Source organism: Drosophila persimilis, unplaced genomic scaffold (genome assembly GCF_003286085.1).
Source record: "Drosophila persimilis strain 14011-0111.01,24,50 unplaced genomic scaffold, DperRS2 tig00000431-arrow-pilon, whole genome shotgun sequence".
NCBI lineage: Eukaryota > Metazoa > Arthropoda > Insecta > Diptera > Drosophilidae > Drosophila > Drosophila persimilis.
The window spans coordinates 6,306,545-6,331,596 of NW_020825312.1; the positions used below are offsets into that span (position 1 = coordinate 6,306,545).

General features: G+C 45.1%; 5 protein-coding genes across 5 annotated transcripts; 4 read left to right on the forward strand and 1 right to left on the reverse strand.

The window, feature by feature from the left end:
- Positions 1–883: 883 nt before the first annotated feature.
- Positions 884–2,393, reverse strand: LOC6603223 (box C/D snoRNA protein 1). The gene is made up of 3 exons (XM_026989649.1): positions 2,359–2,393; positions 1,513–2,300; positions 884–1,451 (listed from the first exon to the last, which is right to left on the reverse strand). Exons 1-3 carry the CDS (start codon positions 2,391–2,393, stop codon positions 1,231–1,233), a joined length of 1,044 nt encoding a protein of 347 aa, XP_026845450.1. The 3' UTR covers positions 884–1,230.
- Positions 2,394–2,954: 561 nt separating this feature from the next.
- LOC6603222 (folylpolyglutamate synthase, mitochondrial) lies at positions 2,955–6,245 on the forward strand. The gene is made up of 4 exons (XM_002028182.2): positions 2,955–3,423; positions 3,491–3,667; positions 4,419–5,257; positions 5,333–6,245. The coding sequence occupies exons 1-4, from the start codon at positions 3,127–3,129 to the stop codon at positions 5,730–5,732; spliced, it is 1,713 nt and encodes a 570-aa protein (XP_002028218.2). The 5' UTR covers positions 2,955–3,126; the 3' UTR covers positions 5,733–6,245.
- A 930-nt stretch (positions 6,246–7,175) lies between these two features.
- Positions 7,176–13,313, forward strand: LOC6603241 (NK1 transcription factor-related protein 2). Its single transcript, XM_002028181.2, has 3 exons — positions 7,176–7,605; positions 11,764–12,280; positions 13,004–13,313. The coding sequence occupies exons 1-3, from the start codon at positions 7,530–7,532 to the stop codon at positions 13,257–13,259; spliced, it is 849 nt and encodes a 282-aa protein (XP_002028217.1). The 5' UTR covers positions 7,176–7,529; the 3' UTR covers positions 13,260–13,313.
- Positions 13,314–14,407: 1,094 nt separating this feature from the next.
- On the forward strand, positions 14,408–15,308 carry LOC6603240 (sperm flagellar protein 1). Its single transcript, XM_002028180.2, has one exon. It carries the CDS (start codon positions 14,409–14,411, stop codon positions 15,138–15,140), a length of 732 nt encoding a protein of 243 aa, XP_002028216.1. The 5' UTR covers position 14,408; the 3' UTR covers positions 15,141–15,308.
- Positions 15,309–19,569: 4,261 nt separating this feature from the next.
- LOC6603239 lies at positions 19,570–24,879 on the forward strand. The gene is made up of 4 exons (XM_026989650.1): positions 19,570–19,609; positions 23,791–23,914; positions 23,969–24,160; positions 24,235–24,879. Exons 1-4 carry the CDS (start codon positions 19,584–19,586, stop codon positions 24,877–24,879), a joined length of 987 nt encoding a protein of 328 aa, XP_026845451.1. The 5' UTR covers positions 19,570–19,583.
- Positions 24,880–25,052: the final 173 nt, after the last annotated feature.

A 25,052-nucleotide genomic window follows, 5' to 3' on the forward strand; every position in this document is an offset into this window, starting at 1 on the left:
TTGGTTTATGCATTATTCACCTTTTAAAAACAACTATCTACCTATCTATCTATATATACGAGTATATGTATATACAAATATGTATGTGTATGTGTGGTATGTGTGCACCTATCTCTAATCGAAATTCTTGTGTGTTTTCTATATAGTTGAATTATCGAATTGATAGATGCGATCCTCGACTTTTTTTTTTTTTTGGTTCTCTGTGTCCCTTCTGAGATGCGATGCGATTGGTGTGCAAAATATGATTCAATATGAAATATGATTCCAATTACTATATATTATTTTGTTTTATATTTTATTCTGTTAGAATTGAATTGTGTTTATTTTTGTTGCTTTGATGCTTTAATGCTTAATTTAAATTAAAACGAAAAACTGGTGCAGGCAAAAACGATAAAAACAAACCCTAAAATATGGAAAGAAGAAAGGCAATGATAAGGCAAACCTATATACATATAAATATATATATATATAAGCACACATATGTATTATGTACAAACATCTATAAAATCGAAATTTCTGCTAATTGGTGTTTCAAAATTAAACTAAAGATCCTCCGGTCCAGCCTGCTGATATACTTACATATATATAGACATACATACATATGTATATACTGCATATACGAGTATATAAAGGTACCAATTGCTGTACTGAAAACCGAACCGAATTGTACACAAATGTCCCAAATTAGCCTCAAGCTGTAACTTGTTTTTTCACACTTCGATATACATATATATATATGTATATATATATTATGATTTCTGATGGTTGGGACGAACAGATCCGATCCCCAATTCGAGCAGAAACTTGGTATACAATTCTAAACGTTTAATTAGCCTAAAATAAATCCTAAATCAAATGTGTATGAGAGAAAAATACAACAAAATTTATGTAAAAATACATCCAACCACATCATTATTTTATTTGGCAGCGGTAGGACATGCATAAGGCTCTGTTTCATTCACGATCTTTACTTTATTTTTCATTATCGTAGTACTGGCCAGAGAAGGACATAAGGCATCTGTTCTGATTTATCTTCGCTTGGGCTGCTTGCGACTTCCCCGCTAATATTCAGGTACTAGATAATGTTACACAGGATCCTCTTATTAAGGCTAAGGGTCGATCAGACGCTTGGATCTTCCCTAGTTTCCTTCTGTTTTGCCACAAGCTAGTCAGAGACTACCAAATCTCAATCTTAAACTCTGTCGCTTCTGCTTTGGCTCTTCTCTTGGTTTACAGCTCGATGTCTTTACGAAACATTCCTTCAATACCACAGTGATCTGTGTCCCCGTCGTCGTCAGAATAAGCAGAAGCCAATGCATGGTAGACATCGTGAATCTCATCAAAATCGTGCAGTATCTTTGCCTTTTTCGGTGTATTCGCAGATGCTGGCTCCTCCTCTTCCGATTGGGAATCAGATGCGTTTCCTGTGAGCTCATCATCCGATTCTTTATCTGTAAGGAAAGTGAAATGAATTTCAGGAGTTACACGCACCTAGAGGACTTGAAAACTCACCACTGTCTATCGTCTCGTAGCCAGCCGGAGGATGCGGCGCATAGGTGACAAAGATGGTGGGGAACTCCACAATAGTCTTGCCGGAGAGATTCTCGCGCAGCGTTTTGTTTGCCTCCAGGTGATAGCAGCGAGTGGCGCTGCGCCGGACGCCCTCGGCCTGCAGCCAAAAGCTCAGGCCACCAATGCCCACCGTTTGATAGCGGACGAGGCATTTGCGATTCTTGCGGGCTGTCTCCTGCTTGGGATCCACATACTTAAGGAGGAGGGCGGCCAGAGTCAGTTCTTCATCACAGCGAGCATCCACAAAGTGGGCGGACTTCGTCTGGTCATGCTCCTCCTTCTCTTCCTCTGCAGCATTCGCAAACAGCCAATCGATGCGCCAATAGAAGCGATTCCGCTTCCAGTCCAGAAATGTGGTGTTCTCCTTGTGCCGACTGAAGAGCGGCAGCAGCAGGGAAAGCTTAATGTTCCGCTTTTGGGCTGCCGCGCGCATGCGATGCTGCGGCCCTGGCAGGTATCGCTGCTGCTGGGTATAGCGCTTGGCGTGGTCGCCCTTGCGGTCATCCGCGTACCGCGTGCACTCCTCCAGGAAGTAGTAATCGCTCATCATTTCTCGGGCCGTCATCTCGCTCAATGGCACGAACTTGGTGCGATCCCGCAGACCATCGCAGTCGAGCTCCCTCTTGTGTATCTGGACGCAGGCCACGCTGCAGGTCTTCACTTCGCACTTGGGGCAGGCATATTGGGCTTCCTTTGCGGCACAGACCTCGCAAAAACCCAGGCGCAGGCTGTCCGAAAATATTACGTCTTGAATTTCACTCAAATTCTCATTGAAATATACCATACCTTTTAACAGAAGTGCCCGCCTTTTCCTCCGACATTTCATTGACTGAGCGTATGTATGATGAATAGCGCGCACGTGCTCTCCATCTTGTTTTACTTTATGATCAGCTGTTCTTCAAATTCGGTGTTGGTTGCTTCTGTGTGTGTATCATCAAGTTGCCTTTGCACAAAATGTAAATCTTGTTCAGATCTGGTGCGCTGACGTCTCTGAAAACAGAATAAATTTTTGTAATTCGAAACTGACGAGTGTGTGTATTGCTTATGATCAAAACAAGGAGACTGGAAAATGTTTATTTTCTGACACACACATGTCTGCTTATTAGCCGCGTTTGTGTGTGTGGGTATTGCGCAGTATTGGTTGCATTGCATGTGCTCGGTGGCGTTGCCACTTGTGATGAAAATGTTGACAAAAGTTATCGCTTGCGTACTCAGCTATCGCAGTCGATAGTCATATGGCGGCAATTTGTTATCTTGCATAATATTCAAATAACAATTTGTTTATCTATTTATTTCGCTTATATATGTGTGCACATATAATTTGCCTACGTGTTTCGATTAAGCCACTGGTCTATCTTATCTGTCAATAGACCGCACGCACACGCGCTGTCTAAAGAAATTTGATATTTCAGATCTTGTGTAAACCGTGTTATTAGTTATTATTCCCACTTAAGCGTACATATCTGTCGTTCTAACCAGCATAATTGAGACCCGTACCTTTTAAATTGAATTGTGAGAGACCTGGGTTCTGAGTTAACAGTGGTCTCTATAAATATGACTGCTCGTCGGCTATTGAGCTCAGTACGTGAATACAGCAAGACCGTACGCCGAGCTGCGATAGTGACTGAAATGTCGATAGATGAGATTCGACGGGGGCCAAGGCCCACGAAACAGCTGTGCACATCCCACATCCGCAACAACATTGAGATGCCGACCAAGCTCCTATCGAATGCAGCAGTAAAGCAGCAGGAGAGCCCAACCCTGGAGAAGCTGGTCTTCGATCCCAAGGGACTGGTCAACAACAACAATGACACCGCAACGGACAACAAGGATGTTAATGCCGAATTTGAGGTGAGTGTGTGTTCTATCTCCTGCTCCTCCTCGCCCTGTCTCCATATCTCTCTTGGTATATTTTCAGGCGGCCATCAAGCAGCTAAACATTCTGCAGTCGAACGATGTTACAATACGCAACTCAATGGATAATCCCAGGGTGAACACAAAGGCGGATACTCTCAAATATCTGGAGCGCAGCGGCCTGCCCCTGACCAAACTCGAGCAGCTGTCCTTCATCCATGTGGCGGGCACCAAGGGCAAGGTAAGCGCTGATAGCTGAGGGCATTTTTGCCTGAACCAGTTTTTTGTTTGTTATCCAACATCCAAAATCCAATATCCAACATCAACAGCTGGAGCCCACCCAAATTAACAGTTGCTCTCGCACGCTCTCTGCCAGAGACTGAGAGAGCGCTGCACCACAATCAGGTTTCTCAGTCACCTCTCGCAAGTTTAATCGCTCATTTGCTGATTAGATTATTTTAGCTTTCAATTTGAAATTTGTTTATAGATTGATATGTTTTGGTTGTACCTGGTACCCGGTACCCGTTACTCGTTGCTTACTGGCGGGGTATATTCTATTCGCAGAAGCAGAAACAGAGCTCCGAGACCCCATAAACAAAATATCACTTTTCATTGGGGTTCTCGTTTATCTTCATCTGTTTCGTATCAGATCGTATGGAATTCGTAATTTACAAATACTACAGGCCTAATCTCCGTCAAATATCGTTAAGAGGCATGGGCATCTATTTACAACCCTAAAACTTAGTTTTTTGGCAGTGTATTCGTAGCTAATTCATATTCGTTTTTCGACAGCTAAGATCCTTTGCGACTACACCTATAATAGCTCTCCACTGCTCTGCTATAGTGGGTATCATATAGTCGAAATACCCTACTACGCCTATTATCCATCGCCATTATTTCTTGCCGAGCATTGAGCTTTGGCCGCAAGATAGGAGCATATATACATACATACTCGTATATGTACGTGCATATTGACACCTCCTCCTTTGCAGGGCTCAACGTGTGCTCTCACGGAATCCCTGCTGCGTCACAACGGAGTTCACACTGGATTCTTCAGCTCTCCGCACATTGTGTACACCACTGAGCGGATCCGGATCGATGGCCTTCCGCTGGCCAAGGAGAAGTTTACGAAGCAGTTCTGGAAGGTCTACAAGCGGCTGCAGGAGCGGCAGGAGTTCGAGCTGGACATGCCAGCTTATTTCAAGTTCCTCACGATCCTCGCCTTTCACGTGTTCATCGAGGAGCGTGTGGACGTTGCCGTGCTGGAGGTGGGCATCGGAGGGGAGCATGACTGCACCAACATTGTGCGCAATGTCCGCACCGTTGGGATTGCCTCGCTGGGCCTGGAGCACACCGAGCTGCTGGGCAACACGCTCCCGGAGATTGCCTGGCAGAAGGCGGGAATCATCAAGCCGGGTGCCCATGTCTACACGCATGTCAGCCAGCCGGAGTGCCTGCAAGTGATCCGCCAGCGGGCGCAGGAGAATCAGGCCATTCTCCACGAGGTTCCCCCAACCCGGCACTACTTTCAGTCGAATCAGTATGCCCAGCATTGGGACAACTTGAACCAAGTCGTTAAACTCAACGGATCTCTGGCCATTCATTTGGCCACCGACTGGCTGTCCCAGACCAGTGGACCCCTCCACCGCGACTACACCCTCAACGAAGCAAAGCTCGAACCGGAGATCCTGCTGGGACTGCTGAATGCTCACTGGCCTGGCCGCTGTCAGCTGGTGGAGTACCGGGGCATGCGCCTCCACCTAGACGGAGCCCACACCATGGAGAGCATGGCCGTGTGCACAAAATGGTTTGCCGAGAGCATCAGCCAGAGGTGAGTGTGCTCTGATTGTTAAATTACTCTCTGAACTCTTTTAACATTCTTCTTTCGGTCCTGTTCCTGTTGCAGTTCCAGTCCCAGGATTCTCATCTTTAATCGCACTGGAGGCTCGGATATCCGACAGATGCTTAGCCTGGTGAATCGCGCCTGTGCCTACGACATGGTCTGCTTTGTACCCAATTACGCCACCTCGAATCCTAACGCTCCTAGCCAGGTGATGGTCCGCTTCAGTCCCGAGCAGCGGATGATGCGTGTCCGCGACATTGCCACACAATGGAGTCAGATGTGCACGCAGGAGAAGCAGCCCGATAGCGGTCAGGTGTACAGCACCCTAACGGACGCCTTTACCTCCATCCGGCAGCGCTTTGACACGGACAACGGCCACATAGAGGTGCTCATCACGGGCTCCATCCATTTGCTGGGCGCTGCCATTTCCGCTTTAAACTACATGGATCAGTCGCAGACCTAAAACGTAACACCCCTCCTTGAGTTCATTGACAATAGCATACCTTTCCTTACAGATCTTTAGACAATAATTATGAATACTATGAAACCTTAAGTTAAAGCGAATAGTGCAACCTATTTTCCCATTTCTAAATCCTTAAAGAATAATTACAAAACTATCAGTTAATCAAAAAAAGAAAAGAAACTCGAATCGTAAAAATGAATCTGTTTTGGTGGAAATATCATCAATCGATGCGATCGGTTTTTAAGCAGACGCTCTAATTTAAATTTTGCAGGAATGAAAAAAGAAAAAGCCTTGCAGATCATAGTCCCATCGAGTCCATGGCATCGAGAGGATACATTAATCCTATTGGTTCGAATACGTTTTTAAGCTTTTGATCTAAATCTTAAGATCTATGTATTTTATAGTTTCGAAACAGCTTCCCTCTGTGCGTTAAATTATGTGGATATCGATCCTATTTAACAATATTTATCTTTATTCGTTTATTCTATTAAATTGTATACTTTCAAATTATAAGGAAACCTGTGTAAATCCTATATATGTATATGTTCATATAATCAAAGCATACAGTTTTCCGACGGCGAATTACCACTTGCACCGCGTTCACGCTCGCGCCCGCTTGTTACTTGCACACGGGGACACAACAAACAACACACACTGGTGCCACTCGCACTTGCTCCTTGCACCAACTGGCAGTGCATTCGAATGGCGACTGTCGACTGTCTCTGAGGCTGAGCAGAATGAACCGTGACTCTGGTTAGACTTTTAAGGGTGGTGTCTGGCTCTGGCTTTGGCTTTGGCGGGGGTGGCTTATGCATATGGTTATGCTTTTGCCACCGGATGGATGGATGGATGGACTGGCAGTGGCAGTGGCCAATCGGGGAGCGGCAACCCTGGTCGCGGAGGAGCGGGATGGCATCAGTGCGATGCGAGCAGTGCTCTTTGCTCTCTGCGCACTCTCCCGCAAAACGCACGTTGCAAACAAAATGGCTAACGTCGGAACGTAACGGAACGGAAGTTGGCTGTGTGCAAGCGGGATGGCAGCTGGATGACATGACTTATTAAATAACGGTTAAATGGCATGTTAACGGTAACACAAGCAGCAGCAGCAGCGGCCATTGCAAAGTTTCCAAAGCTTCTGCTTCTGCTTGTGCTGCTGCTGCGGACAACGACGACTGGGCTGGCGCTGGCGCTGGCTTCGGCTTCGACTTCGACTTCGAGCGCTAAACTGTCCCGTTTACAGCAACAAATCCACGTAATTCACTTCTGTCACTGTATGTGTGTATGTGTCCCTGTGGCTGAGGGTGGGAGCCTGTGCCCCGTCCTGTGTCTGCTCATGTTCGCTAAAAGGATTAATAAACGTTCAGCATTTCGCATTTCAGTTGTTCATTTGACTCGGCGCTTAGCGGTTCAGCTGCTGCTTCTGCTTCTGCTGCTGTGTGCGTGCTTGTGGCAAGATACATAGATTCAATTCAATTACAACTAAAATACCGTCGAGAAGAAGATTGCAGCACCAAAATTTCCATACATTTTTTACCGTCGGCTAGCAGCAGGGACTGGGACTGGTACTGGGACTTGACCTGAAGCATTCTGAAACATTCCGGGTATTCCGTGCACTCCGCCGTATTGTTTTTGTTCATGTTCAGCTAAGTGCGATAAAAATGTTAGCCAACAGCAAGGCTCTGACGGGGCATTTGCACTTGCAACACAGTAACTAACTATATTGAAACACAAACGGAAACAACGAAAGCGGAAACGGAAACCGCAACCTAGAAAACCCATCCTAACCTATACATCAAAATGCAAAGCTCGAAATCGTTTTTAATACGCGACCTGCTGGGAGACCTGATCAATCGGCGGCAAACGGCGGATTCGGGTGAGTGTCGCCACTAGGATATACAGGCATATGAAAAAGGATCAATTATGGTATGGAGCTGCCATGGTGCTTGCTCCACAGCTATCATCATCATCGGTACATTCTTCTTCGATAGACAACGAACGTTAGACGATGGACGACAGACGTTAGTTTGTTAGATATTTTTTAGAAGAGCTCAGCATATTCGTCTCAAGAGTTTCGGATATTTTTCAGATATTTAGGTATCCGGTACGAAAATCCATATTTGAGGATTTTTCTTATAAAACCCCTTTCTATCCTGAACCAACAAAAGCTTAAAAGAACGTAATTTTTACGAAATATAACATGTTTTATGTTTTACTTTAAAAACCAACTCAAAAAAGTCAAGATCATTGCAAAATAATTATTATTTCTTTTTATAGCAGTCAGTAAAAGCAGACCTTATAGTCACAATTCCCATTATCATCTTAAGAGAGAAAATTACTTTAATTAATGAATATTAATGAACATTAATGAATATAACTGATTATACACCTCAAACATTTCTCAGCCTTCTTGCCAAAATAGATGGAATGTCAGCGATAGATGATAGCATGATTATCTTATCACAAAGAAAAAAACAAGATATGAAATGCTCTTTGTTTATTTCGGAAAATAAACAAGGCTGCCTGCGATCACTGCGACGAATTCTGACGCCTGGGAAGCACTGATGATTACTCGAGCATTGTCCATGATCATTGATCATGTTTGTTTGTGCTTCTCGCGAGATAGCTGCACAGAACTCTCGCGTTTATCAGTCCTGGTTAAATGTCCAACCGCCTTGAGACTTTCCATCAGAATCAGGCTATAATCAAGAAAACCAGAAAAGCGCCAAAGAAACCAAAAGTCAAGTCGCTTATGCGAATATTCCCTTCGATTTCATACATGTACATATATTTATTAGGTATGCTAAACGTCTTGCTACAGCCGTATATTACACACCTACATATTTATGACTCTATGTTGGGCCAATTAACTTGTTCCCTGTCTGCATCCCCATCCCCTTTGATGTTTTTGTTGTTTTTCACGGAGGGGGAGTTTCGGCTTAAAACCGCTGACAAATTGCCTTTCTCTCGCTCTTTGTCTGCCTCTAGCATTTAAATCTCACACCTCGCTCAATTATCGCAAAACAAAACTTTTAGTCCAAAGGAAGGGGAACGGAGAGGGAGTGGGAGAGGAGAAGAAACGAGAGTGAGAGTACGATGAGGGGATGGTTGAAGGAGGTGTGGGGCAGGAACGGGACACAAACAAACGCTTTGGGCAATAATTTAATTGTGCACTGCTTGCTTTTCCTATACCCTTACAGAGGATATTCTAGTCCATACATATGTACTTATCCTTTGTGAAAGATACATCCACACATTTCGAGAACCTATAACGCTTCCATTTCCAAATCGTATTTTTAAAACTTGTTTCAGTGTACGTTGTTTATATCTGAACCTGTCTGAATGTTGGACCTTTATTAGTTCCTTCGTCCGATAGTCTTCTGGCTCTCGTCCACTGATTTCTTGTGCGCCATTAAAAATACAATGTTATAGGTGTTTGTCTTCCTGTTCTTCCGATTGTTTCTATGCTAATAAAAACTAACTAATAGTTATTATATGAATATTGGAGATAAGACAGACATCAAATAAATCGAAAGTAATATTCCAATAGTTATTGTTCAATTTAAAAAAAATAAAGAAATCAAAAAATATATGATATGAATCTGCTGCATATGTACTTATTGGAAATTTCATATTTAAATTAAATATATTTTCTACGAACTTCATAGATTTCCGACTATTATATATAGTTTATAGTATTTTACTATATATTTAGGGGGAATTCACTTTAATATCACCTACTTAACAACAGAATATTTAATTTATATATGGCTGAGTTTATACACACTTGATAAATGATTGGTACGCCAGGGTATCTCAAGTTCGGTGCCCAAAAGAGAGTCCTTTCTGGCGTTGCAGTTGTTGGCTGGTAACCTGTGCTCGAGCAATTTGTCACGTACAGGCACTTTGATTGTTTAGCCCCAGTACGGGGAAATGGAAATGTGACTGAAACTGGAACTGGAACTACAACTGAGAGGGCGGGGAGTGGCATTGGAGTGTGACTGCAATTGCGAATCCTTTTACAGAGGACTGTCCTGCCCTGCCCCAGGTGCCTGGCTCCATGCGGCTGGCTTTGTTTTGTGCCCTACTGTATCCGTGGGCCTCCCTGTAACGTGTGGCTGTGCTTGTGCTCATGTAATTATCATTTTGCTGTTGTCTTCTAGTTATGCATGACATTAAATAAAGTTTAACTCAACAACTAAAACTATTTAGAGGCTAATTGTCTGCAGTTATGTGCGAGGTGGGATGTGTGATGTGCAACTTTCTTAGCTCCTGGCGGTGGTTTCTTCGGTGCCTGGTCTGGTAGTTGGCGGAATTCCACCTCGGTATCCGTTCTCTCTTCCTTCTGGCTGTCCTTTTGGTTCTAGTTCTAGTTCTCCCAGGTATCTCAGTATTTAAGACACCTAACACTGAACAATTGTCTATGATTTGCCATGAATGGATTTCCTTTAAGCGAGAACTGGGCTCTGTTGCCGCCCTTACAGTCGAAGTAAAAGACGCATTTAATCTAAACAACAAAAACGAGTCTAAATTGGTGGCACATGCCAGGATATATCTCTCTTGAATTGAATCGTACTTTTCCCTTTACGTACGTACATATAGTATATGTCTGTCGCACTTCAAGTGCCTATTAAATGGCAATTGTGCCACAAATTGATACGACGTGACTTTTTAAGGAAAAGAAAGAACTCACTCGAGACGCTCCACAGGATGCCCACACACATTCACGCACAAAAACATGCACCAACAGGCACAGCACACATACTCGCATATGCATAATTGAATAACCTTTCATCCAGGAACAGGAACAGGACCAGTACCAGGACCAGGACTCTGTCTCTCTCTCTTTCGCTCTGTATGCTTCTGTTTCTGTGCTGTTGCTGGTATAAATAGAATGAAAAGTCGAATTGAATCCCATTTGGGGTTAAAAAACACACACAAATATAGAAATAATTTCCGCAACGGGGAATCCTCATTGAGCGAGAGCGGACACACGTGAGCGCCCCCGGGGCGGACCCTGAGAGGCGAGCGAGATGACGTCAAGGATGAATCTGAATCGTGAACCATGGTCCTGCTGCTGCGAGTGGGAGTGATGGAGCAAACAAAGTACATTCCAATGGGAAGCAATTGAGAGCTCGAGACGACACGTGAATTTAATCAGGCAGCCCCGCAGCGACTGCGACTCAATCGTGGACTCAATCTTGAGACGGGCACAACAGGATATGGGATCAGGATTAGGATACGTGGCGGATATATATAACATGTTGATTGCTGCAAAGTGCAACTCCGCATCCTATAATATTCAATCTGCTTCAATCTGCTCTCCGTCCGCCCTGCACTGCCCTGTGCCGTGCTGTGCTGTATGTCTTCCTAATGGACCAACGCCCACTTGAGGCAGTGCCTTGTGCTGTGATGCGTTGTCTATTGCTGGACGCCGTTAATGAGTTGACTTGGCCTGGCTGTGGCCCTGAGTCAAAAGTGGCTGCACGCGCCTCTTTCGGGCTACACTTTTAGCTTAAAAAAAAAAGAAGAAGGATGAAACGCATTAACGCTGCGCTCAAAAGCAGACTACAGTCTCTCCACAGTATCTATATCTTTCTGTTTGCAGTGGTCGTCTCTTCCCTCTATACTTTATCCCCTTCTGCGACTTCGAGCGATCAATAAACTTTGAGAGGAACTGGCATAGCGGTTGAATTGAATTGTTTTTTAAAAGCATCCTCCCCCTCTCGTATTCTGCTTCTCCACTTGCTTTCCATCTAGAATCAATCCCCTTTCCAGAAACAGCTCTCATTCGATTTCGATTGCGAATCTTACAGCTTTACTTCTTTAATAATGGATTATGCTAATGAAATTTTCGGATCCAATTAAATCCTTTAAAAATGGCTTTACATATTTCGTTTAGTCCGATTAGAAGGCCTACACTCTTATTCTGACTGACCGACCGAAACGAATACCGAATCCCACCGAATCCCACCGAATCGAGTGGGTTGCCTGTTCATGCAGGGCTCTAATGTGTATGCTTTCTTTTGTTCAGAAATCGAGCTCTCCAACGATGATTCGGACATTGATATTGAGGATCGATCCACTCCCGACTCGACGGCGCATGGCTGCCAGCAAGACCTGTTGCTGTCGCACCATCACCATTTCCACCACAATGACGACTCCAGCGTGGAGTCATGCGGCACGGGCACACCGGGTCCTGGGTCCGGTGTCGGATCGGGGCTGAGTGCCGCAGCGGCTGCGGCGGGCGTGGCAGCCGGTCTTTTGGCGGCGGCGGCGGTTAACGGTGCCAACAGCAGCGATCCAACCGGAGGAGGAGGAGGCGGAGGCCCAGGCAGTGGCGGCGGCAGCTATGCGGAGCACAAGCTGCAGATGAGCAAGAGCGGACGCAAGCCGAGACGACGACGCACGGCCTTCACCCACGCCCAGCTGGCGTACCTGGAACGGAAGTTCCGGTGCCAGAAGTACCTTAGCGTGGCCGATCGCAGCGACGTGGCCGAGACGCTCAATCTGTCCGAGACGCAGGTGAAGACCTGGTACCAGAATCGACGGTAAGTGCCATCCGAAACCAATTCATTCACCATGGATTTGATTTTGGTTTGAATACAGTTTTCTTTTCATTCAAATTTGTGAAAAGTACCAGATATACTCGAACATATATGGCAGTGTAGAGATCTACGATCTCTACTATCTCCCCCTGCAAATAATAGAAAAGCTGTCACGTATGAGTGATATTCTGTTGCTCAGACTTTTTCTTCGTATACAAATATTTACAAGAATTTACGAAATACGAGAATCTACCTGGTAAATAATACGTACCAGGTGTGGAATATGTACGTGGATACTTGTATGTATATCCGTGCTATTCACCAGAACTGCCTCAGTTTCAAGAGATGTGTGGCTGCCTGAATTCCAGTAGCCATCGGCTCCGCTTTCCTTCAAAGAGTATCACTTCTAATATGTTTACACTCGTATTCGAGGGAAACCCACCAAGCAAACAAATCGAGTGGAACTTGATCTCTCATATTACGAGTACGAGAGCACCAGGAAGTCGCCAGTCCGCACACGAGTCGACTGTTGCGACAGGTGGACAGGTGTAGCACCTTCTAGATTTCAAAAGTGGGGGGATCTCGAATACCAGAACACCGTCACCGATTGTCATGGATCATGTTTGTGATTGGATTCAATTGGTGTACACGTATTTGGGATTCTTAGTAAATATTTAAGTGGAAAAAGCAACAATGATGTATCTAACGAGTGTTCTCTTTCCGCAGCACCAAATGGAAGCGACAGAACCAGCTGCGTCTGGAGCAGCTGCGCCACCAGGCCACGCTCGAGAAGGACTTTGGTGTGCCGGAGGGCGGCGGTGGTGGTGGGGGCTTGGGCTGCTGCCCCACCGGCCTAAGCAGCTCGTTCAGTGCCGCCGCCGCGGCGGCCGCTGCGGCCAGCAATCCGTGCAATTTCTTGACCTCCGCTGCAGCGGCGGCAATCTTCCGGAATGTGAGCTATGTGCACGGCTGCCCCATGTAGAGATGCACCGCCCGCCCGCCCCTTTCCTGACCCCCAGATTCCCCGATTTCCCGATTCCCCGATTCCCAGATCCCCAGTGGCCTATGTACATATATATATTATGGGAAATATAATGGTTCTTGTGCAATAACATACCCAGATGTGGAGCGGATAACAGAGGATGCTCGTTCTCGTACTTATATACCAAACGTACCCGATATTGCGCACATATGTACATACGTACATATGTATATGTCCTTATATAAACCGATATAATCACGAACTAGGCTTAGTCAATTTACTCTTAACTGTAATATACACCAAACATGAAACCCAATTTTGTTCTCATTTTTTTTGGCCAGAATAAATATTTAATTGCTATATCTTCGGTGTTTTTATTTTAATTGGGGATCACAGAAGGATTGGATGAGTGCCACAATCCACATTCCACATTCCACATTCCACAAGGTATGTGAGTATGGGTATCTTTCAGTTAAAGTATGGACTCACCTTGCGACATACCATGTGTATGTGGGACACGTATACTCGTTTGCGGCTAGAGATAAACATTCCTTTGCAAATGATTCATTGGTCGATAGAATCGAGCTGCGGTCCTTATGGATATGGATACATACTATGTATGGTCATTCTCTATGATTCGTCGCTTTCCGTTTTTCTCGAATCTTCAAAATTATGGATGAAATGGATGATGAACACAGATTTTCGTCTTTTATGGGAGCGGAGTGGATGCGCGCAAAATTTTGAAATATGTACACTTTTAATAGTGATATGATATCCCGGGAGAGGCGTGTGGATATGAATCTGGACGAAGAGACATAACTACATCGATTTGGAAATGAATACGGACAAAGAATATATATATATATATATATTCCTTCAGACTCTTACACACAAAACTAATACAAGTACATCACGGAAATCTCTGCGCGTACTGGGTAATGTAAATAAAATATAGTTCGGTATATGCAACCGAATCAGTTTTCATTTCAAATTTAGGCCTGTAGTGTAGATTTTGTTGTCTTTTTATAAACAGACACCGACATGTCAAATCTTTTACTGAGAGTATCGAACACATACTCGTAACATCAGAACCCGATATATTTTTGTAATTTATCTTCGGTTTTCCGCATATTCGAATGTTACGGCAATATGCATACTATAAACAATAAGAATCTCAGCATCGAAGAGTTGGCGGAGGTGCACGATTGGCTTCTGCAGAATAATATGGGAACGCACCGGCTACGGCGCGATTTTTCCGACGTCTTGCCCTTGGCAGAGATATTGAAGCGCTCCTATCCGCGCCTGGTGGACGTCTACAATTACCCGAAGAAGTGCAGTGTACAGCTGAAGATGGCCAACTGGGAGACATTCAATTTCAAGGTGCTGTCCAAGCTGAACATTAAGCTAAGTCGTGAGTTTATTGAACTGCTGTCAAACAACGCACACGGGGCTGCCGAGGTGTTGCTTCATGAAATCATTCGACTGGAGAAGCGGCAGCGCATGCAGGAAGAACGCAGTATAACGATGCGTCAGGAGCAAGCCTGGGCGGAGAATGATGAAGTGAAAATCGTTGTGATCAGCAAGCAGGTTGGAGATGCCATTGTTCAAGTACCGCAGAAAATGATCCTCTACTCGCTCTATGAGAAAATGGCCCAAGAGAACATGGCGAAAGATGTCATGTTGGACTCCTACCAGCAGCGACTGACTCACATGGAGAACATCATCAAAATCAAGACGGAACGTATCGATGAACTTCTAATGCAGATGGGAAAGCTACCCCCAAAGATGGCTCCTGCTGTGACATCCAGTTACTTCCTTACTGACGATGGAAAATATCAATCTCTGGCTCCAGCCCCTTCTCTCGCCTCAGACAGAAAATGATGCTAGTTTTAAAATGATGGCTAATTCCAGCGACGTCCCATACACCCATACAAGTATTAATTTGTATTTAAGTTATCGTTATACTCGTATCTATCATCCACCACGATTGCACTTCATGGGTTGTGAGCCACCGAAGGATCGGAAATAATAAATTCATTGTTTATTGTAGCTTTCTTTCCAAGGCTCGTTTATTAAGGGCTCTATATATTTTATATGATGCAGCTATTATTATCAATAATTTTAAAATTGTTAGCGCCCTTTTGGTGGGTCTTCTTTTCCAAGTCCTGCGGCGATTTCACAAATGATGCGTTCCGAGGTTTCCTGTCTTCGAAGTTTAGGGATATATTAGATTGGTGTAGATGTGTGTAACAGACAAAAGGAATCGCTTCCGACCCCATAACTTATATATATTCCTGATCAGCATCAATATCCGAGTCAATATAGCCATGTCTGTCTGTCCGTCCCGAAGAGCGACTAGATCTCAGACACAATAAGAGCTAGAGCAACCGGATTTTGTATCCAGAATCCTGTGATAACGAAAATCTGCGGCAACAGAAGCCCCCATGTCTTCGAATTTGTTTATATTTCAGGGAAAGCCAAACAAATCTGTTCGAGACTTATGGACTACAAAGAAAAGGGATTTAAATTACTCTGCCAAAGAATGCAATTCGAATTACATATATGCATGTACATAAGATAAGTAAATTGTATTATGCAAAAGTGTTTTCTGGTGAGAAGATTGGAGCGACTTCGTTGGCGTTTAGGACTACGGATACGTACGTACATATATACGTACATATATATGTGTTGTCTGGTGCCCAAAATGAAAGGTCAATAAGAAAAGCTTGATAGAATCTATTATCAACTGAATTGTGTAATTACTTGACAGATTAAACCTGGAAGATAGTGCTTATGTTTGTTACATTTAAAAGATAGATGACCATCTTCTTGAATCATTGCATTTGTAAGATTCGAACGTGTACGATTCGATTTAAAATTTTCCCATGATAATGATTTTAAGAATGTTGTTTGAATATTCTTCTGGGATCTTTCAAATTGCTGAATACTCGTTTTTTACTTAATGAAAGGAGCATTTAAATCAGATTGTACTCCCCACTTTGGCCAAAAACGAGTAGTACCAAAATATTTACCCCTGCATATCTGCAATCCCATAGAGTAGAGGCACTGTGTCGAGAGGATGGTAATGGACCATCCCATCCTCTGCACAGCGCCAGCCGGTAGCTGCCACAAAACATACGTATACATATGGTTAAATGCCCCTGCCCCGGATAACCCCTCCGGCGGTCGGTGAGCTGTGAGTCATGCTTGAAAATCAACTTGAGCGAACGGCACAAAACGTTATCAATTTGTCGCTATATAGCAAATAACCCAGGACATATGCATATATACACGTACCCGTACTCTAGTGCCGCCGTCTCTTCCACTATATACACGATTCTATTCATATATTAATTCAATGTTGCGTCCAGGAGGCAGAGAGAGACAGGAATAGTGTGAGAGAGAGAGAGAGAGAGAGAGAGAGGGGGCTGGTATAGCGCAGCCAACCGGAAAACAAGCAACAACTCTGGCACGCAATTATAACGGGCCAAAGGAGCGCAAAGAGCGCGCGCGCCCATTTGGTATTGGCATGGGCGTGCGCCAAAATGGGATAGCAACAGTGCAGCAGCATCAGTTGACGTAGCATCACCGTTGCCGTTACCGTTACCGTTACAGTTACAGTTACATTTTCATGCGCATTTAGCTCGCTTTGGAGGGGGCTACACGAAAAGGAGGAGAAATGTTTAGCTACAAATTGAATCTTCGGTGAGTGAGTTAACGAGCAGGCAGCCTCCATCCCGTCTGTCTATCCATCTGCCTGTGAGTGGGAGTGGGAGTGAGAGTGAGACAGGTGCTGAGAGGAAGAGCAAGAGCAAGAGCAAGAGCAACAGCAAGCCTGGAGTGGGATGGGGTGGGGTGCGGTGGTTCGCTGCGTAGTTTGTTCGAGTGGTGCAGCGCTGCGCTGAGTCGGGGCCGAACAGAACAGAACAGAACGCTAATTAAAAAGATACTTGAAGGGAGCCACCGGAAACAAGTTCGAAGGCAGGGCAGGGTGAACGTAAAAAAGTTCCATTTAAAGAGGAAACGAGGGAAAGAGGGAGAAAAGGCATAGAAAAGCCAGAGATCTACCGAAGCTTTCGATACCTTTGTTTCCATTTACGGTTCCTATGGCAGCATAATCATATGAGAAAACTTCAATAAAGTGATATTATTCATTATGGATGGATTGGGACTACTTGGGAGTACTAACACAGCTACAACGTATATGACATAGGGTTCCGATTCCGAAGAAAACTTTCAGGGGTACCTAAATACATATCTATGTACATATGCAGAACCACACTGGAACATAGAAATATGAACATTCCAGCCGATTCCAATTCTCCAATTTAGAGAGGCTTCCTTCTTATAATACCATATTCAAGGGTATACGAAAGCTAAGGAGAGAGGGGAGACACATACATACAAAAAAAGCTAAATCGAGAGAGTCATAAAATGAAAGTTAAAGCAAGACCGAGGGAGGGAGTCGTAGAAAATGCCAACGAGAGAGAATAAAACGAGGCATAAAATAAAAGCTAAAGAGGGAGAGAGAGAGAGAGAGAGAGATAGAGCGAGGAGTCAAATTAGGAGTCGTATACAAGGTAAAGCGATAGAGGAGGACCCATAGAATAAAGCGGGAATCTAAATGGAAAACCGAGTTAACATTGCCATGAAATCGTCTATGAAATGCGAATGTAATTTAATGAATAAAATCTCACTCCCACTCCACTCGCAGCCCTAGCCCCCTGCCCCCTGCCCCCTGGTCCTGGGCCCGGTCTGCGGCACTTGTCTAGATAGATTCACATTCATGCGGTTCATTTGCGTAGCTATTGAGATCTCAATTGCATTTTTAATTGGTACATTTTACGCTGGCATCCTTTGAGCACAAAGGCGGGTACTGGCACTGGCACTAGGACTGGGACTCCCCTTTGAGTCGGGAGTAGCTGGAGGATCTTGCGGGGCCTTTGCCGCAGCATCCACTTTGATTTGTATTTATTTAATGAGTTATTAATTGCATTAAGCTCTCTGCGAGCGCCAACTTTTGCAAACTTTGCAATTAAAAGCAAAGAACAAGAGCTTTTGTGGAACGGAGCAGAAACGCAAACGTCAAAGAAGAGACGAAATAAGGGGCAGACGGAGGGGCGAGACGAGCCGAGCCGAGAGAGAGCCGCCGGCAGATGAGTGGAGAGAGAGACTCCACCCCATGAAAAGAGAGGAAGAGTGGGTGAACCAGAATTACATACATTTACTAAAGGGATCGATCGCAGAGAGCAGAACAGTGCTCAAAGCTCAAAAGAACACAGAAGAGTGGGTGGTGGATGAAGCCGCAAAATTCGATCGTCCCAGCCCCGAAGCAATAGATACCCCCTCCAGCCCATCTCTCGAGCCTCGAGACTTTAAATAGATAATATTTTGTAAGACCTGTAAGTCCGCTTTCAACCTGAAGGCTCTCCATGGCAATGTAAATGAGCGAATGGTAAAAAGCTCCTCGTTCTTATCATCCGTTTCGTAATTCATCCAAAAATACTTTCTTCAAAAGCGATTTCACACCACGTATTTAACGATGTCTTAAGCGTTGGCTTTGTTTGTTTGTTTATTTACAAATTATGAGCAGCACAAGTCACTGGCGAAATATTAATGCTGAAAAGTTCTTAGCATGTGACTTCCCCCAAAATGAGTTCCTATTCCAATTTCGATTTAAATTTGTTGTGTGCCATGCCCCTGCCGGAGGCCAGAAACATCAGCGTAATGATTGCGTATGCGGAGAGGACGATTATGTCATCGTGCCGGGAGGCGGCGGGTGGCTGTTGGAACACAGGACGACTGCCGACACACTTGACTTCCGGATGAGGGCTAAGAGATAAGGACTGAGGACTGAGGGCTGAGGGCTGCCAGGGTCTCAACCACGGGGCGGAGTCGGTGTCGCAGTTGGAGATGTTTACCATATTGTGTGAAAATTTTGTGGGTTTTGCTACCGTCTCCTGCCCGTGCTGCTCCTGTGTTCTTTCATTGGTGGTGGATTCTGGGTTTGGTTTCGGTTTCATTTTGTGATTAAAATGTTTGTCATTATCCGTTTGGAAAATTGTCAAAAATTGTGTTTGTGCCGCGGGCTGTGCCACACTTGTCTGGCTGAATTTGTGTTCTTTGCCCCCTCTCTCTCCTTCTCTCTCTCGTTTTTTCTGCTCTCTCTGCTGAAGTCCCTAGTCGCACGATGGGGCCCGAACCCACAGCTTTGCCAAGCAAAAGCTTCGAGCTAGAGTCGAGCTTGATCTCAGCTTATCCATGGATCGATCGGATGGCAGGTGGATTGATCAGTCGTAATCGGTTTATCAGTGGGCATTAAACATGAACCTTTCCGATACTCAACAGTCGTAAGTGTGATTGATTATTCTGTGTTCGGGGAAAAGTTGTTTAGATAAATCGTAATGTGCGTTAGATATGTGCGATATAAATGTATCTAGTACAACGAGAGAATATTCCACTTGGATATTGGGGAATGGAATTTCAGAGAGTCATCTTTACAAAGTGTTTGTTATCCTTTTGTTTTCCTCTTTGAGATCTAATGTGCCGCTTGTGTCGCCTGCCCTGCCTCTATTATTTTACATTTTCGGGCTTGGGAAATGTGATGTGCATGTGATATTATAATCCTGAGAAGCATTACAAGTGATTTCTGAATGTGATTTAGACAAAGGGAATACGCATTTAGAAATAAAATACCTGTGGAGGAATCAGACTCAAACGTGTGTTGAATCCACTGCAAAATATCAGCACAAAGAAATAGAGCACCAATGGACTGTAGAAATTTATTTGGCTCTAACATAATTTGTTTTCATTTGTATCCTCTGTGAGGTTGAAAGCGTAAATATGAATCTCATTAAACTAGTGGTTTACTCCGATCTGAAGTGATTCGTTATCACAGTCTATTGAACACAATCGAAACGGTCGTCCCGCACTCCAAACTCCCCGGACGGGCTTAACTCTTTGTAGATGTTCTTATCATCTACGATTTTTTTGTGTTTGTGTGACAACAGTGGCCTTGCCCGATCAGAGACGAGGATTGTTTGAGTGCTGATAACATTGCAGAAGGCGTGCTACTAGAGGGCTCGAAAAACTGATTGGGTCAGCCGTAGTCCAAACGAAGGAGACGCTAATTGGCTTGTAACCCACCTCTCCCGGCCCGACCGACAGGATCGGTCAAGGAACGGAGTGGAAGAAATTCGGCCAGTAAGTCCCATAGGAAGCATACCGGAGCCGGTACATCCACAAGGTGCCTTGCCCCATCATCTCTTTCAACTGAATTTGAATTGTGGACTACTACTCATCCACTCAACCACTCACCTTTACAGGAGTTTCCAAGAAGATCCTTAAGTATAGCGGGCTCAGAAATTGGAGTGCTGTGACCAAAAGGCTGATATTTTCCATATTGCTCCATTGGAAAGGATTGATTTCAATGCCGGAAAGAAGCTTGATTATTATGCTTTAGCATACTGTTTATCCATTTGAAGCAGTTGTTCCAATATCAACCGATCCTGCGTATCGCCCCCGCATTCATTATGCCATTTATGAATGGGATTCATGATTTTGACTCTTTCCTGGGCAAAAATACAGTACCTATGGCTTCTTCCTTAGCGTTGTTCATAAACCCTATTCCTAGTCATTCCCATACCATATTTTCCACCTATGAAAGACTTCTTTGCCCTTTCTTTGGTTGTACCTACATACAGACATACATACATATACATATATAGAACTGCGATCTTTTGCGATCTTTTGCTTAGTTCTTCCTTTAGTTTCCTTTGACAGTTCAGTTTTCATTTTCCCCGTATAAAAATGTTGGGAATAAAAAAAGTATTCTGCTAGCCAGGCGTCAGGGGCAATACACATAGTGCAAATAGTAGTTGACTTTTATGTACATAAATGTTCCTTATTTAGTAATTGGATTACCAAAGCAGAATACAATGCATGCCCCTTTTTATCGCCTTTCAAAGTTATGTAAGCTGAGCCTGTCTACCCATACTGTTTATATTCGAGGGAAACAACCCAAACAAATCGGTTCGAGAGTTGGAGTTGGAGTCTTCTCAAATTACGAGTTGCAGGCACAAGTCGCGACACTTCTTAGATGACAAAAGTTAGCCATAATTCGTTGGGGGATCAGGCTCGATTCCAATTGGACTCTTCCTATTATTTACATAGTACAAACAACAACTTCATTAGCCGTCAACAAGAACGCCTACAGCATACTCGTACAGTTAAGGGGTGGGAGGCGATCCAGGGCGAAGCCCAAACCCTAATCCAAAACCGAATCCAACGCCACAAATACAAATCAGAACATAATGATATGAAAATCTGTTGGCTTTTGTCAAGCCCCGAGGCCACAAAGCCCGAAAATTCTACAGGCGCTATACCAGGGATGGGACTGATGAGATTGAGAGGCACGTTCAGGGGTAGAGGGGTAGGGGCAGGGTCAGGGGCAGGCATACATTTATTTTAACAATTTGCCTTAAATTAGGCGTAAAATGCACAGATTGGTTACAAACAACAAGCGCCTCATCAGGCCTCATCTACATCCACCCACCCCCGAAAATGAAAGGGTAGTGCGCCGTGCCACTTGTCGTCTCTTAGTCCTCTCTTAGAGCCAGCCAGCCAGGCCATTATCATCATTACGATTGTTGTTGCTATTATTATTTTTGGGTTGCGGTTGCGGTTGCTGTTGCTGTTGCTGTTGCGATTGTCGGGCCAACCCTCGCTAATTGAGCGCTTTTATCAGTGCTAATTGAAGTGAAGCAGACACAGTTCATGAGTTGACATTGATTGCGTCACAAAAGGATGAGAAGGTGCAGGATTCGGGGATGGGATTTCTGTATGTATGTCACTGCACTTGTCCGTGAGATACTCGTACTCGTACTGCTGGCACTGCTTATCCGATCCGATCTGATCTGATCCGATCTGATCCCTATCGAACTGTAAGCTGATTTGCATAATTGGCTCAGCTTTGTGCGGATAGATGCACTGGGCCGCCAACAGGGCACTGGCATAGAGGTTTCCCTGCTAAGAGGATGGTGTGGATGTGGATGTGGATCGGGGCTCTCACTGGTTCTGCTTCTCTGGCTTCGGATGAAGGGGTTGAATGGGGGGCGTGACTGCTGTACATTTGTAAAATATGCATAATTAAAACAGAAAATGCACAATGGCCATTGGGACCATTGATGTCTTGGCTTGGCTTGGCTTGGCTTGCTATCTACTACTCGTACAACAAGTTGTTAATCTTTTCATGCGGCCGCATAATTAAAATATGAATATGGAAATTTCAATGGGTTTCTGTTTCTGTCCTCTGCCTGCCACAAATGGGGCAAGCGCCCCAAAATGAACCGCAAAGAAAAGGCTGGCTTCAGGCGGCCGACGCATATAATACCCTGGCAGCTGCAACGTTTTTCTCAAAACGGATAGGTGGGTAAATGATTTTAATAATTGAATTTCATTGAATCATTGGCAAATGATATGCCGATGTTCCCATATTATTTCTGTCTATGCGTCTGTCTGTACATATAAGCGGCCTCATTATGATCTCTTTTTTCTGTGTTACGACAAAAAACATTTAGAACTCATTATTGTAAAAAAATGGGTTTCTCCACAAAAATGTACATACATACATATGTAGTAAAAAAGTCAGATGGTTTTGTTCTCTCAAAAACAAACGACTCTCCTCGGCAAAGGGTAGCGGTAACGGTAACGGTAACGGTAACGCTAACAGCAAAACACAGACAAGCGGAAGGCAAGAAGAAAAGGCAAAGCACACAGAGAGAAAGAGGGATTCTCACACACGCACCAGAACACTCTCGTTGACAGCGCGACTTAACAGTAAGGTGGATGTCGGGATGGCACCTAGTGCCATCTCATTCGCTCATTTGCGCTTTTTACCGTTTGTGCGAAGTAATTGCAAAATATGAATGCATAATGAGGAGATATTTTCCCAAGTACGCAAGAAACTTCAGGCAGGCGGGGAGGAGGGCCGGAAGGCAGGAGGGCAGGGCAGCAGGAGGAGTCGTAGGAAGAGGATAGGTGACTTTTATGCTAAAATGCGCACATGGCGCGTGCATTTGCATTTTGCCAGTCGTCGTCTTCCACGAAAAGCAGCACAAGGACAAGCTGAGAACGGCACACACACACACCTACACCACCACACACGGCTTTCCTTCCTATCTCCTCTTCTTTTCACCAATTTCCTTGAACACACACACTATGCGCTTTTCACTATAATAAACACACACAAACAGATTTACAACTACACGTACACGGGTGCAGTTATCCCCCTCACTCCCACACTCACCGAACGGAAGCACAATATGGCAGCATGTATAGTGGACCCGCTCGTGCATGCACGCACCATACGAAGCTGAAAACATGTCAAAATGTTTGGTATACGGCATAAGGTTCGCTCATTAAAATGCCATTGGCCATTGGAGCATCCATCACCTCCGCCGCCGAACACTGCCCCGCTCCCCACTCCCCGCTGATATGGCCCGATGGTGCGTCTTTTTTTCTGTTCTTCCAGTGATTCGCTTTGCAACGCCATCCGTCCGCTGGGTTTCGATCTGCAGGAGCTGCGTTTGGCCATTGAGGTGTCGCCCCTTCGTCATCTGTGCCCCTTCCTGTTTTCCACTGAGAACATCTACGAGGTAAGTAGAGCCTGATGCCGGAATTCCACGCCTGATCTCACACCGGTGTTCCAGATTATGGACGGTTTCAATTCATTGATGAACGGCGAAAGGATCGCGTTTGGTGCCGGCCCTCTGGGCACCCTGATAGTGGCCGGGATAATGGTGTATATGCTGAGCCACGCCGAGCTGCACAAGAGCCATGTGAAGCGCACCCTGTTCCTGCAGCACTGCTTCAGCTACATGGCCTGCACCGAAGAGACTCACGTAAGTGGTGGTGGACAGCACATGGACAGCATGGATTTTCAGAACTAATTTCAGAACTATTATATCGGCAATAGGTGAACGATCTGTGCGCCGTTATCTTGAACAAGATCAACATCAGGGATTCGGACCACATGCTAAACCTGATCCTTTGCTGCCACCATGCCAGCCCCTTGTGTACCATGGCCCAGTTGGTGTGCAACTGCCTTCTCTGGGCCGTGCTCGACTGGCTTACGGATATGGGCGCCGGCTCACACCGCCTGCGCCCCTACTCTGAGCTGAAGCTGGCCATCAGCCTGGTGAATCCCAGCGTCTGTGTGGAGTCCTATCTGCACGGCCTCAATCTGACTGTGCGCGTCGTCTCTGCACTGCTCGTGGTGGGTCCGTACGGCAGCACCGAGCAGATATGCAACGATGTCGGTGTGGCGCCCACACTGTTCGTGCTGCCGGACGACGATGCCTCCATCGTGTTCCGCTGGCTGAGCGGCATTGTCAACGAGCTACGCCACAGCATGGGGCAGGGGGATGGTCACATGGAGGAGCGCATTGTGGTGCTGGAGGCAGCCTGCGACCTCATGCTCATGATGCACGAGCATCTGCTAATTATTTATCAGCGCATGCGCGACCTCGACCCAGAGGCAGAAATACTTCCACTGCCCGACCTGCCGCCAGAGCCAGTGGTGGTCGCCGACGTGGTGGCGAACGAGAACAATTCTGTTTAATCTTGTTTCACTCTTCAATCATTTGAATATTTTCATAATGGCTCACCTTTTTGTTTAATATCTAATCGAAATATAACATAAGCGGCCGCGGGCTTTTCACTTTTCAACCGAAGTGCAAGTCCACGCACACTCAGTATGGTGGGGGGAACGGGGAGGCAGGCGGCACCTAGGGC

What these genes read in the sequence shown, in the direction of transcription:
- LOC6603222 (XM_002028182.2), top strand. Translation starts at nt 3,127, where the DNA reads ATGACTGCTCGTCGGCTATTGAGCTCAGTACGTGAATACAGCAAGACC. An exon ending in ATGTTAATGCCGAATTTGAG is followed by an intron (nt 3,424 to 3,490) that starts GTGAGTGTGTGT and finishes GTATATTTTCAG; the next exon opens with GCGGCCATCAAGCAGCTAAA. An exon ending in TGGCGGGCACCAAGGGCAAG is followed by an intron (nt 3,668 to 4,418) that starts GTAAGCGCTGAT and finishes CCTCCTTTGCAG; the next exon opens with GGCTCAACGTGTGCTCTCAC.
- LOC6603240 (XM_002028180.2), top strand. Translation starts at nt 14,409, where the DNA reads ATGCATACTATAAACAATAAGAATCTCAGCATCGAAGAGTTGGCGGAG.
- LOC6603223 (XM_026989649.1), bottom strand. Translation starts at nt 2,393, where the DNA reads ATGTCGGAGGAAAAGGCGGGCACTTCTGTTAAAAG. An exon ending in GCGGGCACTTCTGTTAAAAG is followed by an intron (nt 2,301 to 2,358) that starts GTATGGTATATT and finishes ATTTTCGGACAG; the next exon opens with CCTGCGCCTGGGTTTTTGCG. An exon ending in CTACGAGACGATAGACAGTG is followed by an intron (nt 1,452 to 1,512) that starts GTGAGTTTTCAA and finishes CTTTCCTTACAG; the next exon opens with ATAAAGAATCGGATGATGAG.
- LOC6603239 (XM_026989650.1), top strand. Translation starts at nt 19,584, where the DNA reads ATGAACCTTTCCGATACTCAACAGTC. An exon ending in CTTTCCGATACTCAACAGTC is followed by an intron (nt 19,610 to 23,790) that starts GTAAGTGTGATT and finishes CTGTTCTTCCAG; the next exon opens with TGATTCGCTTTGCAACGCCA. An exon ending in CCTGCACCGAAGAGACTCAC is followed by an intron (nt 24,161 to 24,234) that starts GTAAGTGGTGGT and finishes TATCGGCAATAG; the next exon opens with GTGAACGATCTGTGCGCCGT.
- LOC6603241 (XM_002028181.2), top strand. Translation starts at nt 7,530, where the DNA reads ATGCAAAGCTCGAAATCGTTTTTAATACGCGACCTGCTGGGAGACCTG. An exon ending in GCGGCAAACGGCGGATTCGG is followed by an intron (nt 7,606 to 11,763) that starts GTGAGTGTCGCC and finishes TCTTTTGTTCAG; the next exon opens with AAATCGAGCTCTCCAACGAT. An exon ending in ACCTGGTACCAGAATCGACG is followed by an intron (nt 12,281 to 13,003) that starts GTAAGTGCCATC and finishes CTCTTTCCGCAG; the next exon opens with CACCAAATGGAAGCGACAGA.